Consider the following 19,753-nt stretch of genomic DNA (forward strand, 5'->3'; position numbering starts at 1 on the left):
TATTTAAAAGGATTCGCACTCTATTTACCAATGTAGTATCACTGATTGCCACCAGATGCCCTATAAGTAATGATAGAGTGCGTTATGGTAGCAGATAAGCAAGCAGTACCATCGACATTAGCAAATCGCGAGTCGTAGTAGGGTGATTATTGTAGCGAATCGTGATTGTAGTGGCTGGTTAAGAATTGCATATGACGGCGTGACACAACGACGACGACGACGACGGCGACGGCGACGGCGACGGCGACGGCGACGACGACGACAACAACAACAACAGTGAAATAAGAATCTTTTGTACAAGCGACATTTTCTATGTGGATAAATTCGATAGAAACGAAGAGTGTTTGTCAATGGTTATTAAATGTGTAGTAGTATCGTGGACAAGTAAGTAGCGCCAAAGGTGGTGAAGAGGTGAGGAGGAGCGTACATAGTAGCGTACATAGTAGCGTAACGCATGAGGGTAAAAGAGACAGAGAGAAAACGGGTTGCGATGTGATGATCGAACTCGACTTTGATCAAAAAGAACCGAGGAAAAGAGCGACGATAAGTCGGGTTTTTAGCTAAGAAGCAGCAGCAGCAGTAGCAGCACACGGTTGGTTGTAAAATGGCGGCGGGACCGGCTGTGTGGCGACTGGTAAGGATTTGGTCGCTGAACGTTGACGACGTCGTTTAATCTAACTAGGTCGAAAATAGAGTGATCGAGAAGGATTGTCATGATAGAAGATTAGATCCGTTAGGGATAGAAGAAGTGGAACGGAAGGAGAAGGAGCGTACGTAAGCTTGCATGATTTTCGGAGCAATTCTGTCTTCAAACTGATGAAAGATGCCGCATCCGTGCCGGTAGTGAATAATTGGTGGTGGTGGCGTAAGCCGCATGCGAAAATCGCAATGTGATCTGTTTGCGTTGCGAGACCAAACGAAAAATAGATAATTGTTTTGAAGATAATATTTGAAGAAAATAGACATTTTGGTGTGGTTTTGATTTTCAGTACAAGTCGTGGATTTACTGTACATTATCTCAACGCTATTGGGGAAGAACAGCAGAAAGAGAAGTAGAAGGAGAAGGAGGAGAAGGAGGAGAAGGAGGAGAAGGAGTTGAGGAAGAGTTGTGGAAGAGTGGAGGAGAAGGGGGAGGCAAAAGTAGGAACGTTCGACAATAGAAAGATGACAAGGTCGTCGCGTTTTTCGTTTTCATTTTTGACGTCGATGTCGAGCCGTGGTTGTTATTGCTGCTGCTGCTGTAACTGCTGCTGTTGCCGCTGCTGTCGTCGTCGCCGACGGTGTAGTTTAACAGGAATCGCGAATGTGATTGTAAGAAAATCTACGGAAAGCATTGCCATTAAACAACTCGGTGCTCGTTACGATTGAGGATTTCACTTCTCTTTTCACCGTTGGAGGTGGAGAAAAAGGAAGAGGAGAAAGAGGACGAAAACACGGTGGAGGGGAACGAGGAGGAAGAAGAAAATGAGAGGCGCGCGCGGAAGCTACTCCGCGAGTGTTCTCGCACTGGCGGTTTTTTTTTTACTTTACGTGTCATATTCGGTGGACGGTTAGTATGACTCTTATTATGTTTATCATTATGTATAAATTTCTATATTCTAACGTACTCTATATAGTCTACATGTGCGCACGCACGCACGCACGCATGCACGCACGCACGTACGCACGTACGCACGCATACGTACAATACCTAACACATACGCGTAATATTACGTATATATTTACGTATGTCAACCGAAGCAGCAGCAGCAGCAGCAGCAGCAGCAGAGGAGACAAAGAGGGAAAACGCAGAACCGTGCGCGTTCGACCGCACGCGCCTGCCTTCCCGCTCTTTTCCCTCTACGGTCTATGTAAAGTGCGTAACGTTGCATAAGCAACGACGAGTCGGTTAGCCCGAGAATAGTCGATTCAATTTCTTCTCTTCGGAGATTCTGCGTCTGTAGAGAACTACTTATATACAGGTTATGTATATGTAATTCCCCCCTCGTCTCCTCGTCCCCCCCTCTTTACACACGTACTACATACGTACGTACATTATTTCTACATTTATATGCACTTGAAAAAATGAAGTGGACGACTACTCGTGTAATATCGCTAGATACGTTTTGCTGGACCTTTTCTTTTTGCATTTCACTCTTCTTTTTTTATTAATCATTCCTTATAATTAATGGCAACGATTAGCATAATAATCGAGTAAGATAATTTACGATGTTTATACAAGCGATTAAAATTCATGTTTAATTTTTTTGTCCTTTCTGATAAATAATATAATGTAGTATTTGTTTTGTCGAGACAAGAAACGTGGATAGCTCGTGACAGTTTTGACGGATAATCGTCGATAGAGTCGATACGCAATCTTTTCACAAAATAATATATCAATCGATTTAACGTGATATTCAATGAGAGAGAGAGAGAGAGAGAGGGGGGAAAAACATGTGTCGTATTTTCGTCAATATCAAATCTTTTACGGAGAATCCACTGGTATATATCGAGTCCAGGTATACTGCTTATAAAACGCACGTGCACATCTCTCTTTCTCTCGAATTAAACTCGTTTCCTCTGGTCTAGTTTACGTAGCAAAACTGCGACATAACAGTTTCACTTTATCTCTTCAAAGATTTACCGAATTAGACGAATTTTGATCTTTCCTTATCTCCGTTGTACATTTTTTGCTGAGGATACGAAGAAAAAACTACGTATCGTGTTTTAATCTTTCTTTTTCTCAGAAAGTAGTTTCTTTTCTACGAATACTAAATTAGAATAGTTAGCTTATAATATAAAGCAACGATCTATACGACGATGCACTTAGAAAACAAGCATTGATCCATTGGATTATATTTGATTAGCTTTATTTTCTGTTTGAAACTAACAATCAATATTATAATAGAACGTAAGCAATAATCTTGTAAAAAGATTTATTCAACGTGAACTGATCAGGCTTCTTTCTTATAAGTCAATGATGCATCGAGGTATATATCGTTGATTATTATTTAGATGGATCTCCAAGAAAATGTCTAAAATAACAACAACAATATACAATATCATGATGTTTTTTTTGATTTCAGGATTAAAATGTTACTGCGATATTTGCACGGATAACAACCACACGTGTGAAACCGATGGCTATTGTTTTGCCAGTACGAGCCTGGAGAATGACGTCATCACGTATGCAAGGAGGTAACGAATATGCATATGGATTTTTTCTTCATTCTCCTTTTTCTTTTTTCTTTTTCCACACATCGATACAGATGTCAATGGATACGTTGAACTTCAGAGTCATAGAAATCAATAAATGCTTATCGATCGTCGATACGACGAGGGGCACCATGCACCATACCTATACTCGTCATGAAGTTTTTCTAATTTTCCTCGCGATCATTATTGCATTTCAATATTTTCGTAAAAACAATGATTATTTTAGGTGTCTTAATTTCAATAATATGAGCCATACGTCCGGTATTATTTATATATAATAAAAGCGTTGCTTTCTTTACGATCGATTATTCCCCTTTCTAGAAACGTTTGAAATTCTTTTTCGGGCTAGTCGCCAAGGCACGATTAGCGACTATGTTTTCGGTCTTTTTAGTCGATGGATACGAATTATTGTTGTTGTTCGTCGTCGCCGTCGCCGTCGCCGTCGCCGCCGCCGCCGCCGCTTGTCGCGATGGTAACGTCCCGCGTCGAATTTTCATCGACTTTTATCCCCAACCATCGCGATTTTAAGATATTTTAAATACTCCATTTTATTTTCATTTTTTTTTCTGTTTTTTTTTCTTTTTGCATGTTGGGGGTAGCCATGAGTGATGATATTATCTTCTTTTCAATCTACTTGGTCTATCTTCCAGAATCGTTTTCGAATCATAACAATAATGATATTCATTGAAAGGTTCACGAGTTTAATTTGGTTAGAAAGGAACGCGAGGAGGATAAGAAAAAGAAGAAGAAGAAGAAGAAGAAGCAAGGGAAAATCGTGAAAAAAGAGGGAGGCAAAAGGAAAGAAAATAAAAACGAACTCTGCTAGCATCGATTGTACAAATGAAAATGAGTCTCTTTTCTCTTGTAATCGTTGCCCTCCTCGTATTGATATAATAATTGATAGAAAGTCTGGGAAATGAGATATTTAGATTAGTCAACGAGTTGATCGGAAATGTATTTAGGGTTGCTTTATAGTTTGGAGATGATATTATCGTGGAATCGTTTATCGATCCACTTGAATCGCAAACGCAGCGCGGCGCGGCGCAGCGTAGCGTAGCGCAGCGCAGCGCAGAGCAGAGCAGAAGCAGAGCAGACATAGGACGACACGTCGATGAGAGCTTTCTAAACGTCAAGCAAACTCGTAGTAACGTCACTACGAACCAGCAGACGCATGGTGGACACTGGCTAAATATTTAATGCGCCAGACGGGGATAACTTGGTCTGCCGATCAAATCGAAAATAAAGCGACCGAGATTATTTCATTGCGAAGAAGACACAAGAGCGAGAGTCGATTTCGCGTTGATCTAATATCACCGCTGTCGCCATAGTCTCGCGTGAAATAATTCATTGAAAGATATCACATGCTATATGCATCTATATGATCACACACAGATTGGCTCTTATTTGTCAACCTCAAGGACCGCAATCCTTCATAAAAATGACCAAAATAGTGTGTATAATTGTTGATATATTAAACGTAAGATTGTAATGTTGTAAAAGGTGCCTTGATCGATGGCATTGGTTCCCCCCCGAAGATCCACTTTTCTGCAATGGTAAGCCCGGCATCTATCGTTCTCGAAGCTGCTGCGATAAAGATTTCTGCAACAGAAATTTACATCCGGATTTACTGTCCTCCGCTTCTCCAGAATTACGGCCAGGTATTGAATTTCTCGCGGTTTAACCAAACGATGCAGTTTGACGTGTGACGAGTTGCCTTTCTTCATTTTTGTCCTTCTTCTTTTTTTCTTTGCTGTGCCGATAATTCCATATATTTATATATTACACTATTACGTAGATATTTACGACGAGCGATCTCCTTGTAAATATGTATGTATAGACGGAAACCCTATGGAATTAACGGTGCAAAAGGCGTTAATAACAACGGCAAGAATTTTTTCAGCGTGTAGAGGTGCGTGCATTCCTTACAGTTATTCTACTTGTCGATTCACGGAAACGTCGTTATTGCGTTAAAAAAAAAGTTCTAACAGGATGCTTCTTTGACGCTGTTTACTTTTCCGTCTTTTTTTAGCGCCAAATTGAAAAATAAACAAAACGCTCTCATCGCGTGTTAATCGTGACCAACGAAGTTAGATGTTTTTTTTTTTTTTATAGTGCCAAGGTATTTCAATAATAATGTAACATTTCAATTAACGGGAATTATCAAATTTTCCGTGTTCGTAAGAGAATGCTCTTATTTTTTTTTTTTTTTGCTACTTAAAACATTGCAATACTTACTATCGTATTTATCATTTTTCTTCTTTTCAAAGAGAAAGAGACGAAGAATCTTTGACTAACCGATCCTTCTTGTGTTCTTAGTTGCACTGTGATATTATCGTGTGCTCTTACAAATTTCGCTCTCTGAAAGCTTTTTCGAGCGTGTTCGTTTTTTTTTTTCGCCTTTTCCTTCCTTCTTCTTTTTCCTCCTTTACGAGATAAATCATCGCGTGATTCGATGACGATCATCCAAGCCAATTAACGTAACACCACCACACACCTTACATTTGACATTTCTTTTTGGTTTGTGTTCATTGTTTTATCTATTTTTTCTTTTTCGTTTTTTGCCTTGCCCGTGACAAAAATTGCGTGTTGCGAAAATAACCAAAACAAAAAAAAAACAAAAAACAAAACAAAACAAAAACAAAGAAAAACAAAGTTTCAGGAAAGTTCAGCCATCCACGTGAACCCGGCTACCCCCTACAGTAACGTATTTTATATATACGAAAGGAGTGTTGAGTTGCACGGTATTTTTCTTCGATCTTTCTTTCCTTTCTCTTCTTCGATTGCTCTTCTTTACTTTCATTTCTTTCTTATTTTTATTTTCTATTATATTTTTTGATTTATAATACAATCCAACAACAACCAACAACCCCATTTTGTTATAATGCTTATATTATGAAGCAAAAACTCGTCTTCGAAAGTGTTCGATATAATAGAGTTCTCTTGTTTATCGATCCTTTCGGTTGCGAATTCATTTGTAAAAGAAAATCAATTGAACGTTCTCGTCGGTAAAAATCAAAAGAAAAATTAGAAATGTTTTTCAACTGTCGCGTGTAATATCGAATTTATCGATTGTCAATGTAGCTTCGTTTGTAACGAGAACGAGAACGAGAACAAGAAGTAGAAGAGAAAAAGTGTGTTCTCCCTTGTTTTTCTGGTTGGTCCGTTTTTGTCTGAAACTTTTGCAAAATCGGCTTGAAGGTGCGTGAACAAACAGCTGTCGTCGTCGCAGCCCGAACCGCTCATCTTCTGCATGACGAGCGACTCGCGAAATACGACCTTTGTCATCGAGTGCTGCAAAGAGGATTTTTGCAATCGGGATCTGAAACCTCAGCTGCACCCTCGCACCAAAGAAGGTAGGATGATAAACCGTGAGAGCTCCGGACATGACGGAAATTCCTCAGGTGGCACGGGCTTTTATACCTTTTTTCTCTCCTATTTTTTTCACCTATTTTCTCTCTCTCTCTCTCTCTGTCAGCCTCGCTAATTCGTGCTATTCTAATGCTAATCAATAGTATTGTACATAGTATATTATATTATACTTGTATGCGAACTTCTTCTTACCGTATCAAAGGTTCACGTGCTTTTCTTAGATCCTCCTATTAGTCGATGCCCGCCCACTGTTCTTTTGCCTCCTCTGTTCTTTTGCTCAGCTATTTACGAGCGATAATTACTTTTTTGTCCAATTCTCGATTGAATCTGTAAATATTACGTAATATATACGTTTAGCATACGTTAAACTGTGACGTTCTGTGCCGTGGCTTGCAACTGTGTGTTGCGATCAATCGCGATTTTCCTTTAATGTTTATTTTACAAATGTATTTTGATTCGAAGTTACAATTAAAAGTTCGGGTTTGAATAATAATCGATAGGTCCCCTATGAGTTTTATATCCCTTCTTTTTCTTTTTTTAACATTTTCAACGCGGATAAGAAGACCTTGCCACCTATGGAAGTTCCGGTTGCTTCGAGGTAACTACTATTTCCTGCCTTATTTTGCTGCTCTTGTATCAAAACTTAAAGCCATATATAGCATATTTGCTAAAGTACATTTATGTATATATACACTATACGTACATTTATTGTACGTAAGCATATATATATATATATATATATATATGTATATAATCGTAATTAAAAATCGTAGCATGCTATTTTATTTGATTACTTTAATCTTTCTCTTCTTTTTGCACTATTATTATCAAAGATAAATCTTTGTTGCACTGCTATAGAAATTTCTGTTGTAAGTGCGACAAGAAAGAAGAAGAATATCGCAACTATTTTGTACATACACCTCTCTTCTTTTCTAGTTCTACTTTTTGTTTTTTGGGCAACTCCATCTTTTTCTTCTCTATTCTTTTCATTTCTTAAAGTCTATTAAATGTACATATGTGTATATATTTTGGATCCCATTTTTCACAATATGGTTTTTCAAATAATAAGATGAAATTTGTTCGTACAAATGGGATTAATATTGGTTAAATGTTTCAACATTCCAACGAAACGGTGTCAATTTCGATGGTTATTTTTTTCTTTTCTTTTCTTTTTTTTTTTTTTTTGGAAGATGGAGAAAGAAATAGTTGGTTCTTTGTATCGCATGCTCTCTATTCCTAACCGAATTAATCTCTTTAGTACTTATCCCTACTATGCTACCTATTTACTTATTGATATGTACATACTAGTATATATTTAAAGGACGATAATGACGTCAAGAGAATGTAATATTTTATTGAACGTATTGAAACGCTTTTTTTGGTGCTGTCTACTCTACGATATTTTACTTTATATTATAGTCGACAAAAAGGATACAAAATGATGGACTTGTATATATACTTTAGGCATTTCATTGATCGAAACATCCTGACCATCTGTGATTTCTATGCATTTCAAATTTATCTATCATTTGAAATATCTTCTCATATGTGAATTTTTCATTATTTCCTTCTTCTTGGTTCGATTTCTCGAAATGTCATTTATATTTGTGCCAAATTTGTAGATTACAAAACCAATTTGCAATTGCAATGATTTTATCAAAGAAAAGTCGAACCAAAGAGAGTAGTAGTGGCGCAGCATCTTTCTCTTCTTTCATTTAACCTTTCCATCTCCTCCTTTTCTCATATAGTTATATAATGATGAATATGATCTGTATCTGTATGATATTCCGGCTAATCGTGCAGAAAATGTCGAGAACCAAAGGAAAAGAGGCAGACGTCTTTCTTAAGCGGAAATATTCGTCATTGAAACATTGTTCTCAGGTGTTACAATAAGACGTACTTCTTCCCGGCGCCCAAATACTCTGTCTGGTGTACAACGAATGGCACCCTGAATGGTTTTGCCGACATCAAGTTCGTCGTTGCTTGCTGCGACCACTCCGACTTCTGCAATCGCGAGCTATGGCCCTCTTTTCCTCCTCACGAACTCGAGCCTCGACAAGGTTCTCGAAACGACAACGACCTCGGAGGAGGTACAACGAGAATCGCCGTGCGTGCTTTCCTTTCCAAGGACGATGTCTCACCTCGCGAAACGTCTCCTCTTCTCTTTTACCTTTTATCCAAATTCTTTCTCCTAAAATCACACATTCTATCACAATCTAAGATTTACAAAGTACCTCTTCTACTGAGGTCGTACGAATAAATAGATTTATTTTACTAATAATTACAATAATTAATTATTAACAGTTTGAGTTACAGTAGAAGTTTGTCGTTTGAGAGAATATCTAAATTGCAAAGCCGATACTATTATCAAGTTTATGCTTTTTTCTTTTAAAACAACTCGATTAATATTATTTTTTGATAGTCGATTTTTCAATGCCAAAGTAATTTGCATTTACGCGATTTCTCAGAAGTCAGGAAAGGCTTGAAGAGAGATCAGGTTTCGTAAGACATAACATTTGGAAAGAGTACGCACGACGATGAGGGGAAAAAAAAGAAGAAAGAAAGAAAGAAAAAAGATTCGGGCTTTTTTACCTTCGACCTTGGGTGCTTATGTGAAAGATCGTTTTGGGCGTTCATTTGCATCGTTCCATATCTCGTTTGCTCGTTTCTCGTTCTCCTTCACATCTTGCTTTTACCTACAACTGACTCCACACATCATACCTACACACACACACACACAAACATGTATACTTGCGTTATATGTGTCACCGTGTCGGTTGACTAATACGCGAGCTCCTTCAGATTGTTTAAGAACATTTATCGACATTTTTTTTTTCTGTTTTTTTTTTTTTTTTTTTTTTTTTTCATAATAAGTTCAAATGGTATGGTCGTTCTCTGTTTGCTCTACGATATTCTTACTGTCTTTTTGTTAAATAACTTTTAAGATGAGAAAGAGAGAGAGAGAGAGAGAGAGAACAATTTCTGCGTTTATTGTTTTCACAAAAAATAAGAAATAAAATAATGCATATATTTGAAGAGTTTCGGAATGTTTCAACAGACCTGTGACTTTTGTATCGTTCACATCTGTTATTTACGACGAAAATATGTTGACGAGATAACGTAGTCGCTCATATGCGTTACAGTCGGATAAGATAACGATTAAATATTTTCATGGCTTCTTTTCTCTCTTTTCTTTTTTTTTTTTTATTTAAAGCGTAAATCTCTCTCTATCCTTCTCGCTTTCATTTTGTCTGCTATCTTGAACGTTACAATTAAAAGCAAAATACTTTGCAGTATCGATTTGAAGAAAATCATTTTTGTCCAATACTCCTGTTTACTATTTTATGACTGTTTGTTTGATATGGCTGTTTTTTCAGTTTATTAAATTAAATCAAATCGAATTAGAGAATATATATAGTAGTAGTAAAATACAAAAGGACAGTAATATGTTCATTACGAAAAGAGTATATCTTAAAAAGGATCTTCAATTTTGTTGTACTCCTTCTCCTGTTGTACTTTGTTAGGAAAAAGTAGATCCCACTCGTGGTTTTTCATTTCATAGAACAAATTTTATACGAATAAATGCTTTTTGACAATATTTCTTGTCTCATACTACTCATCATCAACCAGTTGGTTTTTCATTTGACCATTAATTTCAATGGGAATCATCATCGTATATCGTCTTACCGTGTACGTTGTATCAGAAGATCTATGTCTAATGATGGTATTGGGAAAGAAAACAAAGTCGATCGATTTGGTTGAGATTTTTTTTTCGCTCCAATTTAACTCTTACTGCGACGAGATTGTCAAGTTTTTTTTTCTCCTTGTGTCGTATTTCACTTAACACAATCCTTGTCGTAATTAACCTTTCAATTTTTTTCTTTTTTTCTGGTGTAACATAATAATATTAACAGCATCCAAGTGTGTTAAGAGTCCACTAGGTCTTTGTGGAAAATTGTCAAGATTTAAGTAAGGTAAGTTTGAAGGTACAAAAGTCCAAAGTCGAAAGTCTTATATCGATCAATATGACGATCCTTATTCTTCGTCAAATTCATTGACGAGAAATCATTTGTACGAGAAGTAAGAAAAGGTATTCCTAGGAATGCACGAAATTCTTTTTTCTAGGTATCACAAAGGATTATTTATCAGGTAGGGAAGATAATCCCAACGAACCAAAAAAAGCAGCCTTTTCTACGGGAACATATAAGAACAAAATGATCCTTTATTTTCATTACTGACAATGATAAGCATGTTTGATTACAAGCAGATTTTGGGAAATTGGTAAAAAAATAGCGCTTGCATTTTCAACTTGCATTTTCAGCTTGCATTTTCAGCTTGCATCGATAGCTTGCATCGATAGCTTTTCACGCAATATTTTCTTTTGTATTATTAGAGTGAATCAAAAGTTCGCCCGTTTATTCTGTTGTTTCAGATAGTGCAGATAGTGCAGTCAGATATTGAAGTGAATAATAAAATGAACTTTTGCTTCACTCTAATATTTATTCCCTTTCATCTTGCTTTCTTTTGTTCTTGATTGATGAAACGCTAATTTCGCTGAATTACCGTTGTGCCGTTCGAGAGTCAAATTTGTATCCGTCAGCGATGTTTAATAATAAATATATGATAATGGAAAGTCATTGTCGTCTTGTTAAAAGTGTCGTTGAATGGGGACGATGCGTCGTGGGTCACTTGGAAAACGACCTTGATGATAGCACTGCCTATAGGCTTAATCGTTCTTATCGTCATGATCATTTATCACGTATACGCGTCAAAGAGAAGTTCAGTGAGACATTTCCCAGATGATTCGATGGAGGCACCGGATCGGCCAATCCTTGGAGGTGTCACCATTAGGGATATGTTGGAAATGACCACTAGTGGCAGTGGTTCGGGTAGGTCGAAATAAATTAAATCAATAATGTTGTACATTTCGAAAAAAAAAAAAAAAAAACAAAAAAAAAAAACAACCAAAACTTTCAATCGATAATTGTATGAAATAGATTAGAATATTTTGTCCAATGTTCCTTCTCTCCCAAGTAGGTCTGCCACTTCTGGTACAGCGGAGTATAGCGCGCCAGATTCAGCTCGTTGAGACGATCGGAAAAGGTCGTTTCGGTGAGGTCTGGCGTGGTCGTTGGAGAGGTGAAAATGTTGCCGTTAAAATCTTTAGCTCGCGAGAAGAAAGATCTTGGTTTCGAGAAGCAGAAATTTATCAGACGGTGATGTTGAGGCATGACAATATCCTTGGCTTCATCGCTGCCGATAATAAAGGTATTAACATTCGATCGACTGAAATAATTTATTGTTACGTTATTGTCTAATTGTAATTATTCGTATTTGCTTGTAGACAACGGTACGTGGACGCAATTGTGGTTGATCACGGATTACCACGAAAAAGGTTCGCTTTTCGATTACCTAAATAGATCAACTGTAGATACGAATGGTATGATTAGAATGGCCTTGTCGATCGCCACTGGTCTGGCGCATCTTCACATGGAAATTGTTGGTACGCAAGGTAAACCAGCTATCGCTCATAGAGATCTCAAATCGAAGAACATTCTCGTTAAGACGAATGGTACATGCGCGATTGGCGATCTTGGATTAGCTGTTAGACATGACGTAATCACGGATACCGTTGATATACAATTAAATAACAGGGTTGGAACTAAACGTTACATGGCACCTGAGGTAATAATCACGACACGACACGTCACGTCACGTCACGTCACGTCTCTTTCTATGTATATACCACCATATGCAACGATATAGCTAGAAAATAATTTGCTGGATTTGTTTTCTTTTTGTAGGTCTTGGAAGAGACGATAAATATGAATCACTTTGATTCGTTCAAAAGAGCAGACGTCTATGCCCTCGGTTTGATCCTTTGGGAAATTGCAAGACGTTGTAACGTTGGTGGAATTCACGACGATTATCAACTGCCCTTTTACGATTTGGTGCCTTCCGATCCTACGATTGAAGAAATGCGTAAGGTTGTCTGTACGGACAGACAGAGGCCCTCCATACCAAATCGATGGCAGTCGATCGAGGTTAGTTGAGCACATTTTTAACTTCTTCATAATAATTAATAATAATTAGTAATCCTTACGAATCTTTGACAAATTGTTTGAAGGCTCTGCAAGTGATGTCTAAAGTTATGAAGGAATGTTGGTACCAGAATGCCGCGGCAAGACTGACTGCGCTGAGAATTAAGAAGTCTTTGGCCAATTATGGCGCTATGGAGGATCTGAAATAGAGTGTTAAGAAGATCAGGAGGGACCATTCCAAAAGTGTCAGTGTTGTAATGCTTCGCAAATAATAGGAAAATGCGATCGTAAGTTAAATACAAAATTGTATTCCAGAAGAGTATAGAATGGATTATTCAAGTCCACACGATTTATAAGTTATTTTATTTATGTTTTTATCTTTGTTTTTCTTTTTTTCTTTTTTTCTTTTTTTCTTTTTTTTTGGTAAGCATGCCAAATTCAATCGATTATAGTTTTATTATATTATTTTTGACAACAAATTGGGGAACATTTCTTAATTAGAACACAACAACAAAGCTAAAGTCAATCGAAAAGCTTGAAAAATGCTTTTGGTTAATCAAAGTATAATCTACGTTACATTACTGCTGTATATTTATTATAATACTATTAAGATAAAGTACATAAATTTATCCTGTAGTAATGTTTATGGATTATAATTAAGCGATAATTATAAGTTTATATGTTAGTTCGTATGCGCGTGCGTAGGGAATTACTCGACGGGGCGATGTCGATTAACCACAAATGGTATTCCCAATATGAATAAAGATAATGCAGCGCGAGGCATCTAACTTCATTACTTCGAATAACTTTTTAATTGTACACGAAACAACAAATTTCTTCACAAATAATTGTTTATTGTTTAATGTACGATTTATCAACTATTCGAGTTATTCAAGTTACATGCCTTACATTGTATAATAAAACTGATTGACTTTTGTTTAATCGAATGTGTTCTATCCATGGAGATTATGGAACAAAACCAGAATATTTTGTTTATCGAACATGTTTTTATTTATTTCAAGATGTTCAAGATAGTGTTTCTATTTTTAAATACTTCCTTTATTATATATATATATATATATATATATATATATATATATATATATATACTTAAAATGAAACTTATCGTCGATATTTGAACAAGTGCGAGCAGAAACCAAACTTCTCGAGAGCATGTACCGTTTACAACGTGTGTTACAAGAGAAATGCATATAATACGCAGACAAATTTGTTCTTGACGATGCAAGCGGCGGGGAAGAAATTGCTATTGACAAAAAGTAAACTAAACGTACATGCCATTTATATATTGATTATTTTTCACGAGTTTATGTAAACTTTTTCAAATTGATCTTTTCAAAGAAATACAAGCAAGAATTATGATTTTTCAAAATATATTTGTAATCTTTTCTTTATGCAAAATTGGGGAATAGGTAAGGGAGAAGATAAAACTCTTACATTGAAACAAAAATTTGCTTGATAAATGGTAGTTTCATAATGCGAAGAGCTTTTTATCGCTATTTCGTTGATATTGGAAGGCCTTTTATTTACGACCAGTTATATTTACTGATTGACTTAAATATATATACACATACGTATATACGCGTCCACGCGTGTAACGTTTTTAACGTAGATATAACGAAATATTTCTCTTAAGACGACGTACGCTTTGCAAGTTGATCATCGCGACATGCTACGGTATTTCCCGCGAGTGTGTCGAAACGTATTTCCTTTGTAACACAGGAAGGCTGAAATTTTGAAGGGTGCTAAGCTCAAGAGCGACTGTTAAGTAGTGTGAAAGGAGGAGAGCAAATGAGTTAATGGTAGCGAGAGTGGCTTTTGCGCGAGTATGAAAAAAACTAAGAAATGAAAAATTGCGAACGAGAGACGCTAATAATACAAATAAAAAAGAAAGGAAAGAGAGAGAGAGAGAGAGAGAGAGAGAGAGATAAAGAGAAAGATATACATTGGAGAATCTATATTTTCAGGAATTTTTTAATGGAATGTTACGGGAAGAGAGACAAAGAAAAAAAGAAGAAGGGAATGAGAAATGTCATCATTCTAATGAGCTACAACGTATGAATTATTGGCGACGTTGTAATCATTTTTTTACGAGCACAATTTTCTACTATTTTTCCAACGTTTTTCTTCAGTTTATCTTTTCTTCTTCCCCTCTTCTTCTTCTTCTTCTTCTTCTTCTTCTTCTTCTTTTCTTTCTCTTTCGCGTTGAGATTGACAGACAAGACGACGAGAGTGAGCGGTTGTTCGGTGTTTGTACGATATGTTGTGTATTTTGTACGACGAAAAGCAATCAATACGAAGAAAGGAGAGTTTATAAATTTGGCATAGATCGAATGTACGTATGATATGCACTAGCAAGCTTCATTAGTAATTATCTTATCCTCTGATAAACATTAATATTTTTGGTACAACAAAAGTTGTTCGCAAAGCGTAACATTATTACTTTGTCATATTACTTATTACTTATGTAAATTATTAACTTTGGTTATCGCGAAGATATCGAGATGTAGTAATATGTTCACCTAAAGTTTTCTTAATTTATGTCGATAATTTTGACGAGGAGTATTTATTAGCGTACAACGTTCAACGTTGAATCTCTATAATAAACTATGAAATAGTTGCTTCAAATGAAACGATAAATAATAACTTTTGAATGATTGTAATGAAATTGGAAAGTCGTTGCTCGTTGTTTCATTTTTTTTGGTAATAGTAGTCTGGCAAGGTGTTTAATATTCATTAGAGGATAAGATACTGAATAATAAAGCAGACGACGATAATTTTGTATTGGACGAATAAAGCGAGAACGATTGCAAATAAGGTAATAAAAGATTTCGTACGTAGTAGTGTGCTCGCACGTTAAGAATAATCGTCGAAGACGAAAGAAAGAAGGCGAGATAGAGATAAAGAGGGTTTAATAATCTTCGTCATCCAATAATCAACGTAAAAGTAAATATAATTATTGTAGCGAAAGCAAGAGTCCTTTTAAAAAACATAATCGTATTTTTATATTGTTTTTTTTTTTTATCGATGACACCGCACTTGGTCGCTGCGTTCACTTCCTCTTCCGTTTTCTAAAAGCATCGGCTATTAAATGCTTCGGGGTTTACATTATTTATAAGTGACAAGTCCTAAGTTGAAGAAGAATTGTTTTTATAATAATATAATTATTCAAGATCGTGATAGAATAACGAAAGAAATAAATCATTTTTATTTTCCTAATCTCGGCAAAGTAACGAACATACATTTAATTGGCTTATATATGATGCTGTAAGAATGGATTTATTTAATTCAATTGCCGCAGATTGCGATAGAGATAAGACTGAGAAATATTAAAATAATAAATAGTACGGGCTGGATACATATCTTACAGGGTTTATGTGAACTTTTCTTAATAAACATAGCAAACGACGTAGATTATTGTTTAGAAAAGAAGGTACGATAGACAGGACCATAAATTTCGATTGTTCTCGCATTGTGACAAGTTTCTTTTCTTCTGATCAGAATTGAAACTGAGAATTATTTATATCCTGCTATACCGTACGATTTATTCCATTAATGACATAACAAATCGCATGTCCCAGAAGACTGTTTATAGACTTAAACCGATCGGTTATTCGATGATCATTATTTATGATCTTACCGAATCACATAGGGACCTAATGATGGACAGTCAATTTAAAGGTAATTAATGTCTCTTGATAGCTTTGATAATTATTATACTTATATCATTCTTGTATTTAAATCGTAACTAACAAATGGTTCGAAGTAAAACTCTGTTTGCTCACCTTTTATTGTACATTCCTATTACGAAGTAGGCTAATTTATAAAATATATAAACGAAAGGGCAAGTTGACGAATGCGCGTTGACGAATCTTTATAAGTATAAATTCATTAGCCGTTTCAATAAAAAGAACGTGGGCCTTTCATCGACGCGATATTTCCGCAGATATTTCCATACTGCTAGTACAACTCTGTGCCAATACCCAACCAAATGTTAACTAAAGCAGAAAAATTAGTAATGATAATATTAGTTGATGATCTTCGTAATTACATCCTCGCCACTTCCTTTATAATGAATACACACACACACACACACACATACACACACGTATGATACATGCGCACAGGGACACGATACATTTACATACCATATACATATATAGCTAGATAAACTTAGTAAGATTGGCAAGAGTGAAGTTATACGAATATTTAAGGGATACTAAAGAAGAATTCACATTGATGAAACGTTGATACATCGTTTAGCCAGTATCGTTCGAAGCTCATTTCTTTGCCGAGAATAGGAAATCATTATTTTCCCAATTGAGTAAAGATGTATTTCTGAAGCGTCCAATCAATTTCACCAAAATCATGATATCCGACGATGCTAAACTGCCAAATAAGATTTCATCCTCTATCGTTCTTTCTTTCCATCTTAACGGTTTAAGTCGAAACTTGTACAAATGGAGAGTAACAATAAAACAAAGAAAAATATTGCATCATTGTGGCTGCATTTATGCCATTATCAATATCGTTGAAGGGGAGAAGTTGTATTTAAATATATATATATACATAGAGTCTAACTTATTTTAAACATTTGCCAGTTAATTCAAGGGGTATTGCGAAGCAATTATTAGATACAGGTAGAACCACGTATATTCAGGCGAAACAAATTTCTATGTCGCATTGTTTTCCCCTGGGAAAATAGATCAACAGAATCGTTAAGAAGCTAAATAAAAATACGACAAGTGATTCCAAATGTGTTAAAGCGAGCTCTTTTTATAGTGTTACGACTGTAAATAATAGACTTTGAAGTTTTCCAAATCATGGAGTACGATGTTCTGTGAATTATTGTGAGAGAAAGATAGAATTTTAAATAGGAATGATTTTAACGAACAACATGAGGAAAAAGTATTGCGATTTTTACACTTTCAAGTAGATTGATCAAATTTGTAGGAATGTTCACGATTTGGAAAAATATTACTGGGGTTATAAAGACAAGATAAAGTTAGCGATAAATAGTGATAATCAATGTGGCACAGCTTGGTTTGTACCTTTTCCTTTAGCAAAAACAATTGTTCAAAGGTATCATCGATCAACCTTTCTTTTATTCATTTTTTCTTTAATAATTATTATTCTATCTATAATTGATTGGAATATTATTAAGAATGCGAAAAAAAGTACAAGTTTATAAGAAAATGTAGAACGATAATTGATAAGAGATTTTTTAAATGAACAATTTGATATTTTATTTTCATTTATCAAGTGTACACGATATTTGGCCTACTGTTATTCTCAAAATATGCATAATATTCGTTATCTTCGAAAATATGTAACAATTGAAATTACATATATAAGATATTCTACAATCAACTTGCCTAATGATGGTTCAAACGTGATTTTTTATTCGTTTCTTTTCTTTTTCTTTTTCTTTTTCTTTTTTTTCTAGCGAAGGAAAAAGCAAACGAACTTTTTCATTCTTCTGCCTTCATAATATATTACGTTTATTATATTCGAACGTAGCATAAAATTAATTTTAAGCGCGTTACTATATAATTGCGTCTAATCATACTTTCTACCACTTTGTTCAAAATGTTTCTTTCTTTTTTTATTTCTTTCCAATGTATAATAATCCTGTAAATAACGATGTAAATGTTATTCGATCAATTGCGCACCGATAGAACGACGAACCCTTGTAATTTTCGTAATGGATGGTTGGATCTACGAGTGATGTTGTTTTTTATTCCCTGTAAGAGATATGTATATGCAGTGTTTTTTTTTCTGCTGTAACCCACTCTCTGGCACCTTTTTTTTTATTTTTACAAATAAAACACTGCATATATGTATACATACAATGCAAACATACACTTACAGATACGAATAGATAGGTATAGGTCCGTAGCGATCACATGCCACGTTTGCATTATTATTATTATCATCATCATCATCATCATCATCATCATAGTCATCATCATTTTGTTGATAGATTTTACTCGAGGAAAAAGCATTAAGCGATTGATCTTACAAAAGTGTAAGTATTTTATAAAAAGACTGCTCCTCTGTGAGAACGACACAGAGACAATACAGTGAATAATTAATTACTTGGGTGAATGTGTAAGAACTATTGAATAACCCTTTTGTTACTAATCATGGCTAAACTTGACAAAGGTATAATTGATTTATTGATAATGCGATCGTTGATGTATCATTTTCAACAAAATTCATTCTTTTCTATAAAACATTGTTAAAGTAACTTAACAAGGTGTAATAAGAAATGTCGAAATACCGAAGACCGCTGTTCGTTTGCGAAATGTACTTGCAGGCCTGCTGTCGTAGCGAAAGGGTTCATTCGAGTCTACTCATTATACACATATACATGCACATACACACAAAGATAAAAAATGACTAAGGAAGAATTTTGTTGTCTTTAACGTGGTGCGCCGTATACGATTGGTAAGAATTCTTAAGTAACTTTGGGACGTTCGGTAAAACTATCTTCATCATATCAGGATTACGATCACTCGCATAGAATTGTGTGATGTATTCAAAGTACTACAAATAATTTCTTGTTGTACGGAACGTGGCTGGTGTAACGTGGATGAGTCTTGTGGTACTGTTAACAAAAAATAATATATGATATACACAACCCGATAACGCTGATTGTTTATCACTATTATCGATTTGTAATTCGCAATGATGCGATGTAATCCTTTAACAACGTTTAACGTTTTCGATTTTTACAAATTTTACTATTTTTTTCACGAGCATATTACACTATCTATATTTTAATAAGTCGTAATCTTGTTTAAATGAATAAAAAGGAAAAAAAAAAAAGAAAACGTGAATGATTAATATTAAAAAGATCTCGTAAACGTTGAACGTCTCAACAGACTATATAAGATAAATAAAAAAAGAGGGTTGCCACTGAGGTCTGTGGAAAATACCTAATTGGCTTGAATAAATGGAATTTACTTTTAACAGCTTATTGATTGATGCAATCTCTTTTTATGATATATCCTTACAGCATGTAAAACAGGATACGCTAGGAGAGAAAAGAGAGGACTCAACGAACTTTTGTACTTACGACTTTGAATTTATTTATTAAATTAATATTGACACAGGTTATTGTGTAT

General features: G+C 35.3%; 1 protein-coding gene across 5 annotated transcripts; it reads left to right on the plus strand.

Moving 5' to 3' along the window:
• Window positions 1-116: 116 nt before the first annotated feature.
• babo (TGF-beta receptor type-1 babo) lies at window positions 117-19,605 on the plus strand. 5 transcript variants are annotated; one of them, XM_089178054.1, is made up of 10 exons: window positions 117-1,549; window positions 3,066-3,177; window positions 4,696-4,853; window positions 6,394-6,548; window positions 8,446-8,654; window positions 11,220-11,453; window positions 11,599-11,832; window positions 11,909-12,249; window positions 12,369-12,608; window positions 12,692-19,605. In XM_089178054.1, the coding sequence occupies exons 2-10, from the start codon at window positions 3,120-3,122 to the stop codon at window positions 12,812-12,814; spliced, it is 1,752 nt and encodes a 583-aa protein (XP_089034180.1). In that variant the 5' UTR covers window positions 117-1,549; window positions 3,066-3,119; the 3' UTR covers window positions 12,815-19,605. The 5 variants fall into 5 exon arrangements, with proteins under 5 accessions (XP_089034180.1, XP_015185354.1, XP_015185352.1 ...); XM_015329868.2 differs by lacking the exons at window positions 6,394-6,548; window positions 8,446-8,654; XM_015329866.2 differs by lacking the exons at window positions 4,696-4,853; window positions 6,394-6,548.
• The last annotated feature ends 148 nt before the right edge of the window (window positions 19,606-19,753 follow it).

Source organism: Polistes dominula, unplaced genomic scaffold, assembly GCF_049000335.1.
Source record: "Polistes dominula isolate Pdom_NZ unplaced genomic scaffold, Pdom_raw_medaka contig_77, whole genome shotgun sequence".
In the NCBI taxonomy this organism is placed as follows: domain Eukaryota; kingdom Metazoa; phylum Arthropoda; class Insecta; order Hymenoptera; family Vespidae; genus Polistes; species Polistes dominula.